General features: G+C 34.7%; 2 protein-coding genes across 3 annotated transcripts; one reads left to right on the top strand and one right to left on the bottom strand.

Annotated features, from left to right (window-relative positions):
* Nucleotides 1-4,900: 4,900 nt before the first annotated feature.
* LOC141516038 (growth-regulated protein homolog gamma-like) lies at nt 4,901-8,349 on the bottom strand. 2 transcript variants are annotated; one of them, XM_074227379.1, is made up of 4 exons: nt 8,059-8,349; nt 7,829-7,958; nt 7,581-7,689; nt 4,901-6,011 (listed from the first exon to the last, which is right to left on the bottom strand). In XM_074227379.1, exons 1-3 carry the CDS (start codon nt 8,231-8,233, stop codon nt 7,590-7,592), a joined length of 405 nt encoding a protein of 134 aa, XP_074083480.1. In that variant the 5' UTR covers nt 8,234-8,349; the 3' UTR covers nt 4,901-6,011; nt 7,581-7,589. The 2 variants fall into 2 exon arrangements, with proteins under 2 accessions (XP_074083480.1, XP_074083481.1); XM_074227380.1 differs by having other exon boundaries at nt 4,901-6,008.
* Nucleotides 8,261-12,793, top strand: LOC141519092 (endoplasmic reticulum-Golgi intermediate compartment protein 2-like). The gene is made up of 4 exons (XM_074231547.1): nt 8,261-8,309; nt 9,056-9,141; nt 11,016-11,049; nt 11,627-12,793. The coding sequence occupies exons 1-4, from the start codon at nt 8,261-8,263 to the stop codon at nt 12,514-12,516; spliced, it is 1,059 nt and encodes a 352-aa protein (XP_074087648.1). The 3' UTR covers nt 12,517-12,793.
* The last annotated feature ends 5,498 nt before the right edge of the window (nt 12,794-18,291 follow it).

The following is an 18,291-nucleotide window of genomic DNA, read 5'->3' as shown; positions in this document are numbered from 1 at the left end:
TTATTTTGTGAAGCAATGGGGTTTAGTGACTTGCCCAAGACAAGTTTCTGAGGACAGATTTGAACTCAGGTCCTCCTGACTCCAGGGCTGGTGCTCTATCCACTGTGCCACCTAGCCACCCCAACATTTTCTCAAAAAAGAGAATAAAAGGGGTAGCTAGGTGACACAGTGGATAGAGTACTGAACCTGGAGTAAGAAGGACCTGAGTTCAAATTTGATCTCAGACACTTAATAACTGCCTAACGGTGTGATCTTGGGCAAGTCACTTAACCCTGTTGCCTTGCAAAAATAAAAATAAAAAAGAGAAAATAAAAAAACACCGAATACTATCAGAACCAAATAACTCCCATTAAATTGACTAAGTTTTCATAGAAAGAAAAAAGAAATTGTTGATATGGAATTTATCCCTAAGGTAACTATCTAGTACAGTCAAGTAATTAGATTGAATCAAAAAGCCTTTATTAAATGTTCATAGTGTGTTCTGTGCTAAGTATAGTCAGGTAACTGATTTGTCAGAGCTAAGTTCAGAATTAATATTAAAACAAGTCAGGAAGATAATAATGAGAAAATTATATGATAAACAATTGAAACTATGTAACCCTGAATTATTTAAATGAGCAATTAAAAGGGAAAATGAGTATTGTACAATAGAATGATCATAATTTTCCTCCAGAAGTTTAACCAATCCAATTGCCACCACAAGGAGATTAAAATCATTCAGCAAACACCTTAGTCAGAGTTTGACTCTGACCCAGAGTTGCTTGTCAAAAGAATTGAGTTAGAAAATAAACTTGCAGATAACAGATGACTAGAAATGCTGTTGTTTCACAAGTAGAAGGAAACAATGGAAGAAAAAGCAGTTAAAAGCAAACTTGACAAGGAAAACTTGGATTTTTTGTTCAATCACAATGTCAATCATTTTACAAAACAATGAAAATTGAGAGCAATGTTATTTACCAACCAATAGTTTTTCATTTTGTTTACAAACTCATAAAGTTTAAAAATATCTAGTAAAAATTAATTTCCATGTAGATTGTTTCTAGAGAAAAATTGAATAATGTGAAAAAACAGAAGAAGAATAATGGTGGGTGATTACTAATGAGCTTTCATGAGAAAGCTGGGTAAGACAATGTGTGTGTTAAAAGGAAGCCAATGTAAGTTGAAGGAAAAAAAATCTGCTTTGTGAGTGAAGCAGAACCTAAATGAAACCATCTGATTTCCTCACATGCAGGACCATCTCCTATTGTTCGAAGTGAGGTTAGTGACTAGCACAGCACTGCCTCATTCAAATTTTGTCACTGCCTCACCTCCTTGATGTCACAGTCTTCTTCCAGAATGGATGAGCATCATCATCATCATCATCATCATCATCATCATCATCATCATCAATTGAAGTTATCATATTTCTGCTTCTATTGTTATTTGTGATGGGTTAAGAAAGCACTTAGAACAATTTGCTGATGATTTTTTCTTTTAGGTTTTTGCAAAGCAATGGGGTTAAGTGGAAGTTGGAAAATGCTGCTACTCAGGGCTTAATTTATTGTTTTGTTGATTGACTAGACTCTGGGAAATGACAGATAACATGGTCAACTTAAATGTGTGACATGACGACACTTTTTCCCCCAGAGTCAAGTAATAATCAACAACTATTAGCTTTCAAAACAATTATTTTCACAAATTATTCTTCATACTTAAAAAAGAACCCTCCATTATGGCAATATCAAAATCATGCTATTAACTTTTGAAGATATTATGAAATGATTTGCCTTTCTTAATATATTTGGAGTTTCCTAAGAACTGGAGAAGAAAAGGTCAAACCACTCCAGGATTGTTTCCAAAAAACCCCCAAAGGAGCTGAGAACAGCAGCAGCAACAGATTTCCCAAAGACTTTAATCGGAATAATTCATTCTAAAAAAAACTGTAAGATATTGGAACAAGGCACGTAGTGTATAAAAATTGTCAAGAGTTGGGTGTTAACAATATTAAGTCTTATTTATTAAATCTTATTAAATCTTAAAGTTTCAAAGAAAGGGTAGAGTTAAGGTTAGGTTTACTACTTTATCCCATGATGAATAATTAAAGCATTATGTTGCAAAAGCTTAAACTGCACTCTAATCTTTATAGCATCTTGCCTAATACGTATGATATTAGTAATAGGATTTGAAAAGTCATTGAAATTTTCAACTTTACAAGAATGATTATCCCAGATTATACCAGATGTTTCTAAAGATCAGAAAAGAAAATGATAACTTCTTAAAAAATATTCTGGGTTGATCTTGAAATAAAGAATTAAATATTCTGACAACATTTTGTACATTTAATATATTGAAGGAAATTTCTTTTTCTATCTCTTTCCAGGTTTTGTGGGGGTTATACAAAAAGACTAGATCTTTTAGGAAGGGGATATTTCATATTCTACTACTTTGATGAAGTTTTTAATTATTTTAGCCAATATTTATTTGCATTTTAGGGTTTTCTATAGAAGTAAAAATGATATTGTGGTTTATATTTACTCCCTCTATTTCTTTGTCATTTCTCCTTGCTGGAGCTATCATTTTCATTCCATATCAAATGATGATGGTGATAAAGTTTATGACAATTTCTTATATGATACAGTGGAAAGACTCTTTGATCTCTTTCACTTAGCACCTGTTTGATTTTTCATTTAACCTTTTTGAGCACCAGATTCCTGGGGGAGGGGTCAAACTACATAGATTTTTTGTGGTCTTTTCTGACTCTAAATCTATGGTCCTATGAAGAATTTCTAGCATTTCATTTTTGCAGTTAATATAAACTTTTGATTTTAAATGTGTACTGTTTCTCATGTTAAAGAAAGATCCTTTTGTTCTTTTATTTTTTAAATGTTATTATCAAGAATGGTCATTGTATTTTGTCAAAGCATTTTTCTATATCTATTGCTATAATCATGTGTCTAATTTTTTTGTTAATTTGGTCTATTGCATTTCTGAATTTTCCTATTATTAAACTAAAATTTTTATTTCTGTTATTAATTCAACCTGATCATAGTTAATCTGTTTAATATGTTTATATAACCACTTTACTAAATTTTTTTTCAGTATGTTTGCATCAGGGCAGCTAGTTAATACAATGGACCTGGAGTCAGAAAGAACTAAAACTCCCAAGGCCCTTTACCATTATGAATCTTTTCCTTTTTTTATCTCAATTCTGCAGTTTCCTAAAATATAATTCCAGAATTCAAAATGACATTCTGGATAAAGTCAGGATTATCGAACCAAGCATTTTATGACCCAAAATGAACCATAGAGGTGATCTAGACCAACCTCCTCATTTTACAAATGGAATGAGACCCAAAGAAATTAGGAGATTTGCTCTAAGTCACATTGTGGGGTGATTTAGAAACTTTGCTAGACATAGTTTCTGGGTAATTTAATAATTTTATTAATAAAATTAGCATGTTTTTGTAAAAAAGATGATTATTTGACCATCTCTCTTAGACCAAAGATTATCATGGTGGCAGGTTCACAGAGTTTATATCTTTCAAAGAGCAGATGTTCCTGGGGAGGCTAGGTGGCACAGTGCATAGAGCACCAGCCCTGGAGTCAGGAGTATCTGAGTTCAAATCCAGCCTCAGACACTTAATAATTACCTAGATGTGTTACCCTTGGGCAAGCCACTTAACCCCATTTGCCTTGCAAAAGCCTAAAAGAAAATGAAGGACAAAAGAGTAGATGTTCCTGAGAGGTGGCAATCATCTCTGAATAGATAATACAATAAGAGATGAGCTGTATTAAATGAGGGACTGAGAATGACATTATGTCCCCTTAGACAAAGAAATTATCTCTATTCTCAAACTATCCCCAGCCTTGCACTATCTGGACAAAAGAATCTGTCACTACCAAAGTTTGATAGAATGGAATTCACCTGAAATTAGAGATTCCTTTTAGAATTAGATTGGGTCAGGTAGAGGATAAAGAAAACTTGATATTCATAGAGGAATGATGATGATGTTTGTTTTTCATTCTCCAAGAAGACAATGAAATTACAGATAAATACAGTGCTCCAAAAGCTTCATTGTAGTTTCAAGATATTAAATCTGAACTTGGACTTTCTGGACTCTCTATTAGTCAGATGAAAATAATCATCTAGAAAACCTATAGATTTTTGGTGCATCCTACAACAGAAAGATTTTGTTCTCATTTTTAAGTGAAATTACTGTCATAAGGAATGAAAGGTATAGCACCCTGGACCAAGTTCAGAATAACTGAAGTAAAATCTCACCTAAGTCACTACTACCTGTATGATTTTAGGCCAAAAGAGAAAATCCCTAAGCTCCTTGAGTCTTAGTCTCTTTCCTCTTTTGAAATAAGAAGGCTGGACAAGATAACCTGAAAAGTCTCTTCCATCCAACTCCTATGGACTGGAGCCATTTGTTAAATTTCCTTTGAAAAGCATTTACATCTCAGAAATCAGTAAAAGCTACCAGTCAGACCTTGCTTTTTTATTCTGTTGATTGTTCAGACTTGTGAATGATGTGGAAATGTTTATAATATAGATTGAGCTTAAAAGGGTGCTATGTGTACTATTTTTGAGAGTCAGTTGTTAAATATTTACCAACTCACCACTGTTTTCATTTTTCACTATAGTTCTGACAATATGGGATTCAGGTCTTTTTGCCTCTAAATTAGAGATCCTATAATTTCTGGGACAATGAATTAGGTGTCTGACTTGAATATCAACACTATTTGTCACGATAAGGCCATGATCATCAGGGATGATGTGATTGGAGATAAGTTATTATGATTTATTTCACCTAAATTATGTAAAAATAATGGATAATAAATGCTAGTATTTTGCCATCAGACTAAAATAAGTAGAATACAATATCATTTGAATTTGGAAAACATTTATTTCTCCCTCACAAGGAATAAAACAAGTACAATTAAATGGAAAAGAAAAAAGTACTCACTCTGTAAAATATTGACATAATAATTTCTTATAACACAAGGTAAAAAAAATAGTTCTGACTACTTCATCACAGTATAAAAGCAATTTCCCCCACAGTTCTACCCTAATAGTTCATCTATTTTTAAAGAAAAAATACATGAAGCATTGTCCAATTACATTGTAAGCTCTCAAAACTGTAGAAGTAATATTGACTTTAGTAAATTCACTTTTTTCATAAAATATATCTACAAAAATGAAAGTATATAAAAGTCATAAATCAGGAATTTAATTGTTTTCTTAATTTCTTCATTTTTCAATCTATATATGTAAACATATACACATATATATGACTAACAATGTAAACACAGTTTCTAATAATATTCAATAAAATCTTAAAAAATCCATGTACAATGACATTATGACATATAAAAATTGACACCACTCTGGTTAAATGTGGAAAGTATACATTCCTTTTTTTTAAAAACTAAAATATTTAGAAGTTCTAAGTAAAATGTGACTGATAGATGTATGACATGCCAGTTTTCTTGAGCATTTCCATCCTGAGATATGAATCTCACTGAATGTACAAGTACCTAGTGCTAGTTGGAAATCCTTTCTTTTAATTTCCTTTATCCTAATAATTATGGCTTCATTTCCACATTAAAACCATCTAACTGGGAGTCTTTAACTTTTGAAATGTCTGGATTACAGTAATCCTATATCATTCATAGATTACCAACTGCCACTTTGTGGAGTGACTTCCAAAGAGTTGGTCAATTGTCAAAGAGTTCATTATATAGGAATAATCTGCATTGTAAAAAAATAAATGGCTCAAATAACTTTTAAAAAATCAATGCCACCTTCATAACAAGACAATGAAAATGCCAACAGCAGGGACTCCTGCCCATAAAGTTGGTGCCAAATCAGTACATAGTCAACTGAAGCACACACACCTAAAAGAATGTCTATTTTCTTGTAGTATTCTCTGAACTCCCCTCCAAAAAAATTCCTTGAATGATATTCTGTGAAGGAATCCAAATTTTCTTGCAGAGAATCTTCACTTCATTAGTCTTTCTCAGTTCTGCTATTGAGAAAAGGAGAGGATCAGTTTAAACTTCATTCTACAATTAAATAACTACAATTTATAATCACTAAAACTGCTAAATTTTTAAAAATAGAACTTTAAATCCATTAGGAGATAAACAAAAAAATCAATAACAAGTCAGGGGGAAAAAACTTGCCCTGCTTAAGGGGAAGCAAAAATTCCTGATGCCCAGGAAAATTAGATTCTGAGCTCACAAATACTTTAGTAGCACAGGAGTTCGAATTCAGCCTCAGACTCTTGCCACTTGCTAGCTGTGTGACCTTGGACAAGTTTCTTAACCCTGATTGCCTCACATCCAGGGCCATCTCAAGTCTTGATTCATATCTGGACCCAGGTGGCTCTGGAGGAGAAAGTAAGCTTGGTGACTTAGCACAGTTCCCCCCTCATTCATAAAAACCTCTTGTGCTTGTCATGGCATCACCTCCCTGATGTCATGATTTTCTTCTACAATAAAGGACCAATAGTTTAAGTCAAAACATATTGAATAAGTCTATGCTGAGGGATAAGAACTCAAAGAAAGGTGATAGACAGTCCCTACTCTCAAGGAACTCACAGTTTAAGGTGTGGAGACAACTTGCAAAATACTTAAGTACAAACAAGGTACCTACAAGATTAATTTGAGGGGAAGCAGATTTCAGAGGGAGTGCATAAAGATGAAGGAGGACTGATAAGGGCTTCTTTGCAGAAGACAGGATTTTAGCTGAAGTGGAAAAGAAGCTGGGAGGTAAAGTATTACATCAGGAAGGTAAAGCACAATGTAAGGGAGGTGATGCCATGGCATGCATGTGACTTGGATTTTATTGAGGGAGTGCTTTCTGAAGTCACCAGCCTTACTTTTTTCTCCAGTTATTTGAGTTCAGTGACCAGGTATGAATGAAGATTACTGGAGATTGTCCTGGATGCAAAGCAGTCAGAGTTAAGTGACTTGTTCAAGGTCACACAGCTAATAAGTGTTTAGAGATGGATTGGAATTCAGGTCCTCTTGACTCCAAGGACCAGTGCATCACCAAGTGCACTTAAAAACAACTTGTCAGGGGCGGCTAGGTGGTACACTGGATAGAGCACCTGCCCTGGAGTTAGCAGTACCTGAGTTCAAATCCGGCCTCAGACACTTAATAATGACCTAGCTGTGTGGCCTTGGGCAAGCCACTTAACCCCATCGCCTTGCAAAAATGTAAAAAAAAAAAGCAACTTGCCAGAGGTTATAGAGGTTAAGTGATTTGTCCAAGGTCCTGAAGTTGATAAGTATTGAATCTGAATAATAAGAAGAAGAAGAATTTGAATCTTAGTCTTTTCTGAGTCCAGTGTTCCAGACACAACCACACTCATTTCTGGCACAGTTCAACTGTTCCAAATCTAACATTTTACAAAGATGTCCACATAGATGTTTATAGATCCCGGAGAGAGAGCGAAAGACAGAAACATGAACAGAGACCTAGCTTCAGAGCTCATTCTCTGGTTTTCAGTGTTCCTGACAAAAGGATTGTGAGGCATTTGAGAGTAAACCCTTCTCCATTCATGTGAAACGTTTGATTATTTTATACACACCTTAGGTAATCAAAGTGGAGAATTATTGTTGAAATATCTTTGGATGAAATTCTTCACTTTAGGGGCGTTAGGGTTGAGACAAATTTTACCTCCCTTCTTCAGAGTGATTCTGGAAGGGAAAAGAACACAGAGAGGGAGTGAGGCAGGGCAGGGCAGGGGCAACTGAATTGGGAATTGGGGGGAAGCAGTAAAAACAAAAACAAACAAAACCTTTAAAAACAGAATGATGACAGAGCACATGAACTCACATGATTTCCAGTCTGGGACAGGAGGCCCCTGGTTTGATCATCACCAAATTGGCTATGTTATCTCGATGAATTCCTTGGACTGTCTTCAAACACTTGCAGCGCAGCTCTCCAAAAGACACCGGCCTGGAAGCTGAGACACAAACAGAGGTTGGTCATTGGTCCCCAGTCTGACTAGTCCAGGATCACACTCCCTCCTCCCTGCCAACCCTCTTGCAAGCTCCCTTTCTCACCACTGGCAGTCCAGATTAAAGTAGCCAGCATCAAGAAGGGCAGCAGCCCTGAACGAAGGCAAGCAGAGCCTACAGGGACTTGGGCGCAAGGACTAGGGTGCATGGTAACTAAACCGTTATGCTTTCCAAGAGGAGGTCTAGTCGGACCGGTGGATCGTTCTCCAACTTTGTGCATCCCAAGCCCTCCGGGTGGCTTTTATCCATGAACACCCAGGAAATTGGCAGGGGGTTGGGAGAAATTCCCCGAGGCCGTATGAGGAGTAGGGAGGTGGAGATTAAGGGGCAGGCGAAGAGAGGGAGGTGGAGGATTTTATAGGAGCTGATCCGCCTTCGCCGGGAAGACAGCTAGCTCCAAGAGCTCCAGTCTAGCCCTGCCCAGCCCAGCCCAGCCCAGTCTGGCAGTGAACTTTTACCCTAGGGAGTTGCTGGCAGAGACCAGGCACGAGCCTGGGGCTGGGGCTGCCAGGATGCTCCATATTGGTAGCCTGTCGGTGGTCACTAGTGACCAAGAAATGCACTAACATGCGCCAGCTCAGAGTGAGGTTTTCCTGACTATGGGAAAAGGGTCTTCATGGGGACTCATATTTCTTCATTAAATCGGAAGTGCTAAATCAGAGAAGAAGGCAAGAGCAGGAAAAAGGGATAGATAGATAGAAGAAAGTCTTGTTTCACTGTCCAGCTTCCCGAAGACTTTTCATTAGAAACAGATGTCTTTGAGGGGGAACTAAATTCCTCTGAGTTTTAAAAAATAAAAAAAGTTAAGACATGCTTGATGTGGAGCCAAACTCAGCATTTAAATTTAAAAAAAAAAGCAAACCCAAAAGACTCCCTTTTTCTCCCCTTTTCCTTTTTTTCCTTCCTTCCTCTCTTCTCTCTTCTCCCTCAGTCCTTTCCCCCTTGCCTTCTCTCTTTCCTTCTCTCTTCCTTTACCTTCTCTCTTCCTCAATTTTCCCATCACCGTCCTTCCATCCATTCTTTCTCCTTCTTCCCTTCCTAGGCCTAGATGGTGGTGGAGGCCGAAGAGGCCAGAAACCCACCAAAATGAACATCAAGAGGCTGAGGCAGGACATGTTCTCCAATATGGTCAGAAAAAATAATGGGAGAGCTGATTGCCACCAGTGAAGACTATAAACTTCTGGAAAATAGGAACAAACTGACTAACTTGAAGTGTATGGAAATGAAATCTATTGCAATAAAATCAGTAGAAATTTAAAGGACATAATCCAAAAATGACAAGGCAGCATTTCAGTCTATCAGCATCAGATCACTTTGATTGAGGAGGTAATGGAAGTAGGAACAGGAAACCTACTAGTTAGACCCATTTTCAAATTAGAAAGGCGATGAGAGAATTATTTAGCACAAAGATTTTAATGACATGAATGTTCCATAAGAACTGAAATGAATGGGGTAGAACTCATCAGATTGCTATGCTTCATTTCCATAATAAGAATGATGCCCTGTAATCTCAAAGATCACAACAATCTCAAGCAAATGAAGTCATGAAAGGAACAAAACAAAGATGTGCTGCAGATCCAAGGAGAATACCAGTTCCAAAGAATTGGATATGTAACTTTGATCACCCTTTGACGTTTTCCTAAAATAGTACTCCCTGAAATTTCAGCTTATAATGTTTTTCATTATAAGCTGTATCAAGGCCCAGAAATCTGGATCAACTTCATCTAGAGAAGACAATGTGACTTCTACTCCCTTCATAACCTGTGCCAGAACTTAAATAATAAATGCTGATTTAGAAAGGGAAAAAAAAATGAAAGCCTTTGTTTTGGACTTCCTTTTTCAGACCATCTTCCAATCTTCCTTAGACTCAGTTTCCTTGAAAATATACCCTTTCACCCAACCCAAAGTGGTATATAACACTAGTTCATAGAACTACAGAACTTGGCTCTCCTGCCATGGACACCAAATCTTCCTCTTATGAGATATTGCTTCCTATCATCCAAACATTATTCCTTTTTAAATTAATTTTTATTTCTTTTCAATGATCAAATAATGGCTATGTTTAAAAGTACACATTTCAGGCTTCATTTGAATTCAACATTCTTCTACACTGGTCTTTTGGAATCATGATTGATCATTGTATTGATAAGATTTTGTAAGTTTTTTAAATGCTGTCATTGTATAAATTATTCTGCTGGTTCTGTTCATTTCTCCCAGTATCTGTTTATACAAAGTCTTTTATTTTATAGCATGACAGTTTTTCATCATATTTATATATCATAGCTTGCTCATCCATTCCCAATTTCTGAGCACCCTCCTCAGTTCTATGCCACAATTAAAAAAACTGTTCTAAGTTTGTGTGCCCATTCTTTTCCTCATTCTCTGATTTCTTTGAGATACAAGCTTGGTTGTGGTATTTCTGGACCAAAGTGTATGCAGAACTTAGTAACTTGGAGGGCAACCACCAATACTGATACAGTGAACCCATCTTTCATCTGACTGGGGAAGTAGCCACTGATTATTATAGGATTTATAATCTAGCCTAGAATTTGAGGATAGGCTCTTTTTTGATTTGTGTAGAAGGATTCAGGAGTTCATTAACTGCAATTTTTAACACAATTTTTGTAATGTGAGAGAGAAAATATTTACTCTATTTAGTCTAACTCCAGGTAGAGGGTTTTTTTTTTTTTATGATTCTTTACTAGTGGAGGTGATCATTGGTGAGAGTGATGTTAGGACTTGCCCAGGATCACAAAGCCAGTTAACACCAGAGGCAGGACTCACAGAGTCTCTGTATGAGGTTAATTTCAAACCCTCTGTCTCTATGATTTAAATCATGCTGAGGAAATATTAAAACAGTTCTAGAGAAATGAATTGTAAGCTGGAAGGGTCCTTAAGCATAAGATCAATGTAATTACAAAATTGCTTTCTAATTCCAAATAAATCCATTCAGATATGAATGAGATAGGCATGTTCATGTTCCTGGGAAACTTGATTATCAGGATGAGAAAAAGTTGACTGAAGACAAGACTCTCAGTATGAATTGTAGTTCATCAACTTCATGAGGAACTCTAATTTCCTCCTAGAGATATGTTGCCTCATATGTACACTGAAATAATTCTTTCTGGATTGTCTATCAAATAAAGAATCTTCAACAGTTGACATTTAGAGGGAAAAGTCCTCTGTTGTAAGTGGGCACTTTCATTGCCCAACCAGATCAGCAAACAGTGAGTCACCAGAAGCCTGCAAACTCAGCCAACCACAAAATACTTGGGGCCTAGCTTCCTTTTCTCTTGGGTCTCCTCAAGTCAGAAAGAAATGTAGAAATGTATCCAAGAAATCTAACATTCATAATCTGAAACACCAAAAAAGTGGGATGAATAGAAAAGGAAGGGATTTAAAAGGATGTAGTTTGCTTTTGGGAAAATAGTATTTGAATCCTTTGCGTTTCTAACCATCATTTGTATTGAGATCACTACTAAATTGAGAAATTTAAGAGGAAAAAAGAGTCATCATGTATACTGAATGAATATCACATTTATTGTAATTCCTTTGGGGAAAATGCTGGATTTCAAATCAGATGGGTTTATTTGAAATTGTGCCTCTGGAAAAGCTCCCGCAATATTTCCGGACCCTCGGGACTCTGAGTGGCTGAGGGCTTCCGTGTATCATGGTGGTTGGCGTGTGCTGTACCATAAGGTAATATTTGATCTTTCACCCCAACAAAGAGAGTGGCAGAGACTGTTACAGACAATTCAGAGTAGGCTGCAAGAGGAACATTCACTACAAGATGTGATATTCAAAAGTGCTTTTAAAAGTGCCTCAACAGCACTACCCGCTAGGGAAGATAATTCATTACAACCTCCAGATGCATGCAGAATTCATGGTCATCTGTATGTCAATGAAGTTGCAGGAAATTTTCACATAACTGTGGGCAAGGCGATTCCACATCCCCGAGGTCATGCACACCTGGCAGCACTTGTCAGCCATGACACCTACAACTTTTCCCATAGAATAGATCATTTGTCTTTTGGTGAACTTGTTCCAGGAATTATTAATCTATTAGCTGGAACTGAAAAAATTGCTATAGATCACAACCAGATGTTCCAGTACTTTATCACAGTTGTGCCAACAAAACTCAATACATACAGAATTTCAGCAGACACTCACCAGTTTTCAGTGACAGAAAGGGAACATGCCATTAACCATGCAGCAGGAAGCCATGGTGTATCTGGGATATTTATGAAATATGATCTTAGTTCCCTTATGGTAACAGCGACTGAAGAACATATGCCATTCTGGCAGTTTTTGGTGAGACTGTGTGGTATTATTGGAGGAATTTTCTCAACAACAGGCATGCTACATGGAATTGGAAAATTCATAGTTGAAATAATTTGTTGTTGTTTCAGACTTGGAGCCTACAAACCTGTTAGTTCTGTCCAGGATGGCCACACAAACAACCACTTACCTCTTACAAAAAATAGTATACATAGTATCTCCTGAGAAGAGGAGAAAAACTTTTTTGCCTGACAAAATCTTTTTTTAATAATAAAATATTGTGCAATATGTTCAAAGAAAAGAAAATATGAATGGGAAGGAGAAATCACACCTTAAAAAACAGCAACAGCCTTGTGTATGTTGTGTCTGTTACAAATTTGTTAGAAGAGGTCCTGAGGCCCATCTTCTGACTGAACTCTACAGGAGAAATTCTGTAAGGAAAATCCCAACTACTACTTTCACAACTAAAGGGTAGTCAACATTAAAATCAGGTCATTTTTTAAGAAAAAAGTCAAAACTGCATATGAATAAAAAGGTAATAGACATGGTAGATCTCCGCATGTTGTAATTAAAACATGTATAAGGTTAGTCCTGTTATTGAAAATCAGTGATCCATCCTGTTATTAACAAAGGAGAAGAACAGAAATACTAAGCCATACCAATACAAAGATTCTATTAAGGCTGATATAAAATATGAAATGTGACCTAATTACTTTTTACTTTAATTGGGTCTTTTAATTATCTAACATTGCTCAGGCTAGGAAGATGATAAAATTGAAAGTTACCATGATGTCATTGATGCTTAGAAAGTAACTAAGCTTTATCTTACTGACAAAATTTAAGAACACTTTTGTTATGGTAGTAAGGAAACTCATTCCTTTAAAAAATACTATTTTCCCTTATTTGATCAATTCCTTTCTTTGAAAAGAGTTTATAGCTGAACATACAAAGTTCTGTGAATTTAAATGGAAAACAATTGCATTTGTGAGAATCTTGTGAAGGAATTGAGAAGTGGACTTGTTATATTAATATCTATGCTATATTGATTTAAGTTAATTTATCCAAGCAATATAAAGTTGAAGAGCAAGTCAGAAGGAGCCAACATTATTAAAAGACAAGATGCAGGGGTTGTTAGATACCAAATGAAGGAATGTGATTTGTAACATACCTGAACTTCAATTTTCTCTAATGTAAAATGATGAAGGGTGATGGTGACTAAAGACATATTCTACCCTAAAATTTCATGGGTCAAAAAAATTACTTTATTAATATTAAGAATGTCAGATTTTAGGTTTACAATTCTGCAGATGTTCAGTATGTAGCTGTAACCTTAGGTTGATTAAAAAATAGCAGTAATACAATAAAATTGAAGGTAACAAAGAAAAAAAAAGAAATTGTGCCTCTGATATGTATAACATCTGTGTGACTTCAGACAAACCACTTAAATTTGGGGATGTTCATTTTCCTCATCTCTAAAAATGGCTTAGTTTAACTAGATGACTTCCAAGGCTCATTTCAATCCTAAATCGAAGAATTAGTCATAGCTTCAAAGATTAGTCAAAAGTACCTAACTTTAAGTATTTCACTACAGAGTAGCATAAGCATAAGAAGAATCTGGCTCAAGTAATTTAAACAATCCTAATTGTGTTCTCTGAAACCACTTTTACCCTATGACTCTTTAAAGCTAGATCAGTGGTTTCCCCAAAATTTGTGGTTATGTACTTTCATCAGTAAGATTTGCTTGTTCTCACAAACCTAATAGGGGAGTTTGTGCTAATATTTTTTTTCTGATTACACATAAAGGGTTTTCAACATTCATTTTTGTAATATTTTGAGTTCTAAACTTTTCCTTCTCACTTCTCTCCCCCTTCCCAAGATATCAAGAAGTCTGACATATTATAAATGTAAAATCATGTTAAATATATTTCCATTTTAGTTATATTGTGAAAGAAGAATGCAAACAATAAGGAAAAAACACTGAGAAAAATAAAACAAAAGGCAAATTTTAAAAATGTGAAATAGCATGCTTTGGTCTACAAACTATAATTCTTTCTAAAGTTGTGTAAGTCATTTTCAATCACAAGTCTTTTGAAATTGCCTTAGATCATTAGATTACTGAGAAGAGCTAAGTCTCTCATGGTTGATCTTCACACAATGTTGCTCCTATTTTGTACAATGTTCTCCTGGTTCTGCTCTCTTCACTCAGCACCAGTTCATGTAAGTCTTTCCAGATTTTTCTGAAATCCACCTATAGCACAATAATATTCCATGACATTCATATATCACAATTTGTTCTGTCATTCTCCAATTGATGGCCATCTCCTCAATTTCTAATTTTTTGTCTCCCACAAAAGGAGCTACTATAAATATTTTTGTACATTTGGATCCTTTTCTTTTTTTTTTAATTATCTCATTGGGATACAAATCTAGTAGGAGCATTGTTGAATCAAAGAATATGCAATTTCATAACCATTTGGACATAGTTCTGAATTGCTCCCCAGAATGGTTGAATCAGTTCAGAACCCCATGAATAATACATTGAAATTGGGCCAGTTTTCCACATTGTCTTCAATATTTTTCATTTTTCTTTTCTGTTATATTAGTTAAACTCATAAATGTGAGGTGGTACCTCAGACTTATTTTAATTTTCATTTCTTTAATAAATAGTGAGTTGGATGATCTTTTTTTATGATTATAGATGGTTTCAATTTCTTCATCTGAAAACTGCCTGTTCATATCCTTTGATCATTTAGCAATTGAAATGACATTATTTATATGAATTTGATTCAGTTCCCTATATATTTGAGAAATGAGGCCTTATCAGAAATACTGGATGCAAAAATTGTTTTCTAGTTTTCTACTTTTATTCTGTTCTTGGTTGCATTGGTTTTGCTTTGCAACAACTTTTTAATTGAATGTGATCAAAATTATCCATTTTGCATTTCACGATGTTCTCTATTTTTTATTTGACCCACAATTATTCCCTTCTACATTGACTGACAAGTAATTTGTTCCATGTTCTCTTAATTTGTTTTTATCTAAATGTTTAAATCTTTCAAGTCTAAATCATTTGACCATTTGTTATTCAAAATGAGACTTTGTTACTGAACATTCTGACATAATCCTTAATGACTATGCTGACCCCTATCCCAGTGTGTAGACTGGCCCCTTGACCCCAATATAAGTCCTAGATTTTTCTCCTGCTATTTGCATAACCTCGGGGATACAGTCTATGCAATAACTTTGCACCTGTATAATATAACATCACTCTGAGTCCCTTATCACTCTGAGTCATTAGTCTTAATAAATTCTCTTACTATTTGAGCTCTAGTTCACTATGTGAGCTCCAAATTGCAAATTTGGAGTGAGATGTTGGTCTATGCTAAGATTTTTTTTTTAGATTTTTTTTTCAAGGCAATGGGTTTAAGTGGCTTGCTCAAGGCCACATGGCTAGGTAATTATTAAATGTCTGAGGTCTGATTTGAACCCAAGTACTCCTGACTCCAAGGCCGGTTTCACTGCGCCACCTAGCTGCCCTATGCTAAGATTTTACCAGCAGTTTTTGTAACATTGAGTTATTATCCCACAAAATAGAGTTTTTGTGTTTCTCAAAGAGTGGATTACTATAGTAATTTACTATGGTGATTAACCTATTCTACCACTCTACAATCACTACTGTATAATGCAGTTTTAGATCTGGTAAAGTTAGGTCAGCATCCTTTGCATTATTATCATTAATTTTCCCTGGTATTCTTGATCTTTTGTTCTTCATATAAATTTTGTTATCATTTTTTCTAGCTTTGTAAAATTTTTTGGAGTTTGATATCACATCGAATAAGTAAATTAATTTAGGTAGAATTGCCATTTTTATTATATACACTCAGTCTACCCATGAACAACTGATTTTTTTCAATTGTTTAGATATGACTTTATTTGTGCGAAAATGTTTGGAAATTGTGTTCAAGTAGTTCCTGGGTTTATCGTTGCAGATAGATTCCCAAATATTTTATATTTTGTATAGTTATTTTTAAAAGGAATTTCTCTTTCTATCCCTTACTGCTGGGTTTTCTTGGTAAGATATAAAAAAATACTGATATTTATGTGGGTTTATTTATATCCTCAAATTTGCTAAAGTTTTTAATTCCTTTTAGTATTTAGTTGATTCTCTAAGATTCTCTAAGATTCCATCATATATCTGCAAAGAGTTTCCTCATTACCAATTCCTTCAATTTTGTTTTCTTCTCTCATTGCTAAAGCAAACATTTCTAGTACAATACTGAATAATAGTGGCAATAATGGGCATAATCATTTCACCCCTAATATTATTGGGAAAGCGTCTAGCTTATCCCTATTACATATAGTGCTTGTTGATGATTTTAGAATCATGCTGTTTATCATTTTAAGGAAAACTACATTTATTCCTATGCCCTCTAGTGTTTTGAAAGGGAATGGGTACTATATTTGTCAAAAGCTATTTCTCTATCCACATAATCATATGATTCCTATTTGTTTTATTATTAATACAGTCAATTAAATTGATAGTTTTCCTAATATTGAAACAACCCTGCATCCCTAGTAGAAATCCCACTTGGTCATAGTATATTATTCTTATGATAAATTACTGTAATTTCTTTGCTATTATTTTATTTAAATTTTTTACATCCATTCTTTAAGGAAATTGTTCTATAATTTTCTTTCTTGATTTTGACTTTTCCTATCTTAGGTGTCAGCAGCATATTTGTGATATGAAAGCAATTTGGCAGGACTCCATCTATTTTTCTAGAGAGTTTATATAGTATTAGAATTAATTGTTCTTTAAATGTTTGGTAGAATTCACTTATTAATCCATCTGACTTTGGAGATATTTTTCTTTTTTTTTTAGGGTTTTTTTTTTTTTTGCAAGGCAATGGGGTTAAATGGCTTGCCCAAGGCCACACAGCTAGGTAATTATTAAGTGTCTCAGGCCAAATTTGAACTCAGGTGCTCCCGACTCCAGGGCCAGGGTTCTAGCCACTGTGCCACCTAGCCGCCCCTGGAGATATTTTTCAGGTAGTTCCTTGTTGATTTGTTCAATTTATTTTTTTCTAAAATGGGACTATTTAAGTATTTTTTTCCTCTTCTGTTGATCTGGACAATTTATATTTTGGGATAAATATTTATATATTTCACTTAGATTGTCAGATTTATTGGCATACAGTTGGGCAAAGTAGTTATTGCTTTAAATTCTTCATTAGTGATTAATGCACCCTTTTCACTTTTGATACTGATGATTTGATTTTCTTATTTCTTTGTTAAATCAATTTAATGAAAATTTTATCTATTCTGTAAATTTTTCTTCATAAAACCAGTTCTTAGTTTATTTATTAGTTCAATACTTATGCTACTGTGAATTTTATTGATCTGATTTTCAGGATTATTAATTTGGGGGGATTTTTAATTTGTCCTTTTTTGAGATTATTTAATTACATGTCCAATTCATTATTCTCCTTTTTCTCTACTTTATTCATGTAAAACATTTAGAGATATAATATCCTCCAAAAACCTGCTTTGGCTGCCTCCCATAAGTTTTAGTATGTTGTCTCATTATTGTAATTGTCTTTAATGAAATTACTGTTTCTGTTTCTAGCATTTGTTGTTTGACCCACTCCATTCTTTAGATTTAGGTGTTTAATTTCTAATTAATTTGAAGTCTATCTTTTCATGATCCATCATTATACATAATTTTTGTTGAATCATGATCTAAAAAGGATGCATTTAATATTTCTGCTTTTCTGCATTTGATGGTGAGTTTTTTGGTTATTAATTTTTGTGTGTCATGCACTGCTGAGAAAACAAGACATTTCTCTCTGTCCCTATTCAATTTTCTACAGAGGTCTATCATATTTAACTTCTATAAAATTTCAATCACTTCCTTAACTTCTTTCTTCTCATATGGTTAGATTTATCTAATCCTGAGAGGAGGAGGTTGAACTCCCCCACTATTATAGTTTTGCTGTCTTT

Source organism: Macrotis lagotis, chromosome 3 (genome assembly GCF_037893015.1).
Source record: "Macrotis lagotis isolate mMagLag1 chromosome 3, bilby.v1.9.chrom.fasta, whole genome shotgun sequence".
Taxonomy (NCBI): domain Eukaryota; kingdom Metazoa; phylum Chordata; class Mammalia; order Peramelemorphia; family Peramelidae; genus Macrotis; species Macrotis lagotis.
Note: the sequence above shows the minus strand (reverse complement) of the source record. Positions and strands in the feature narration are given on the sequence as shown.

Bases quoted from the DNA above. Each gene is read 5' to 3' on its own strand.
- LOC141519092 (XM_074231547.1), top strand. From the start codon at position 8,261: ATGAACACCCAGGAAATTGGCAGGGGGTTGGGAGAAATTCCCCGAGGC. The intron at 8,310-9,055 runs GTATGAGGAGTA...TTCCCTTCCTAG, and splicing joins GGGAGAAATTCCCCGAGGCC to GCCTAGATGGTGGTGGAGGC. The intron at 11,050-11,626 runs GTATGAATTGTA...CCTCTGGAAAAG, and splicing joins GACTGAAGACAAGACTCTCA to CTCCCGCAATATTTCCGGAC.
- LOC141516038 (XM_074227379.1), bottom strand. From the start codon at position 8,233: ATGCACAAAGTTGGAGAACGATCCACCGGTCCGACTAGACCTCCTCTT. The intron at 7,959-8,058 runs GTGAGAAAGGGA...TTTGTGTCTCAG, and splicing joins TTTAATCTGGACTGCCAGTG to CTTCCAGGCCGGTGTCTTTT. The intron at 7,690-7,828 runs GTGAGTTCATGT...TTTCCCTTCCAG, and splicing joins TGTCCCAGACTGGAAATCAT to AATCACTCTGAAGAAGGGAG.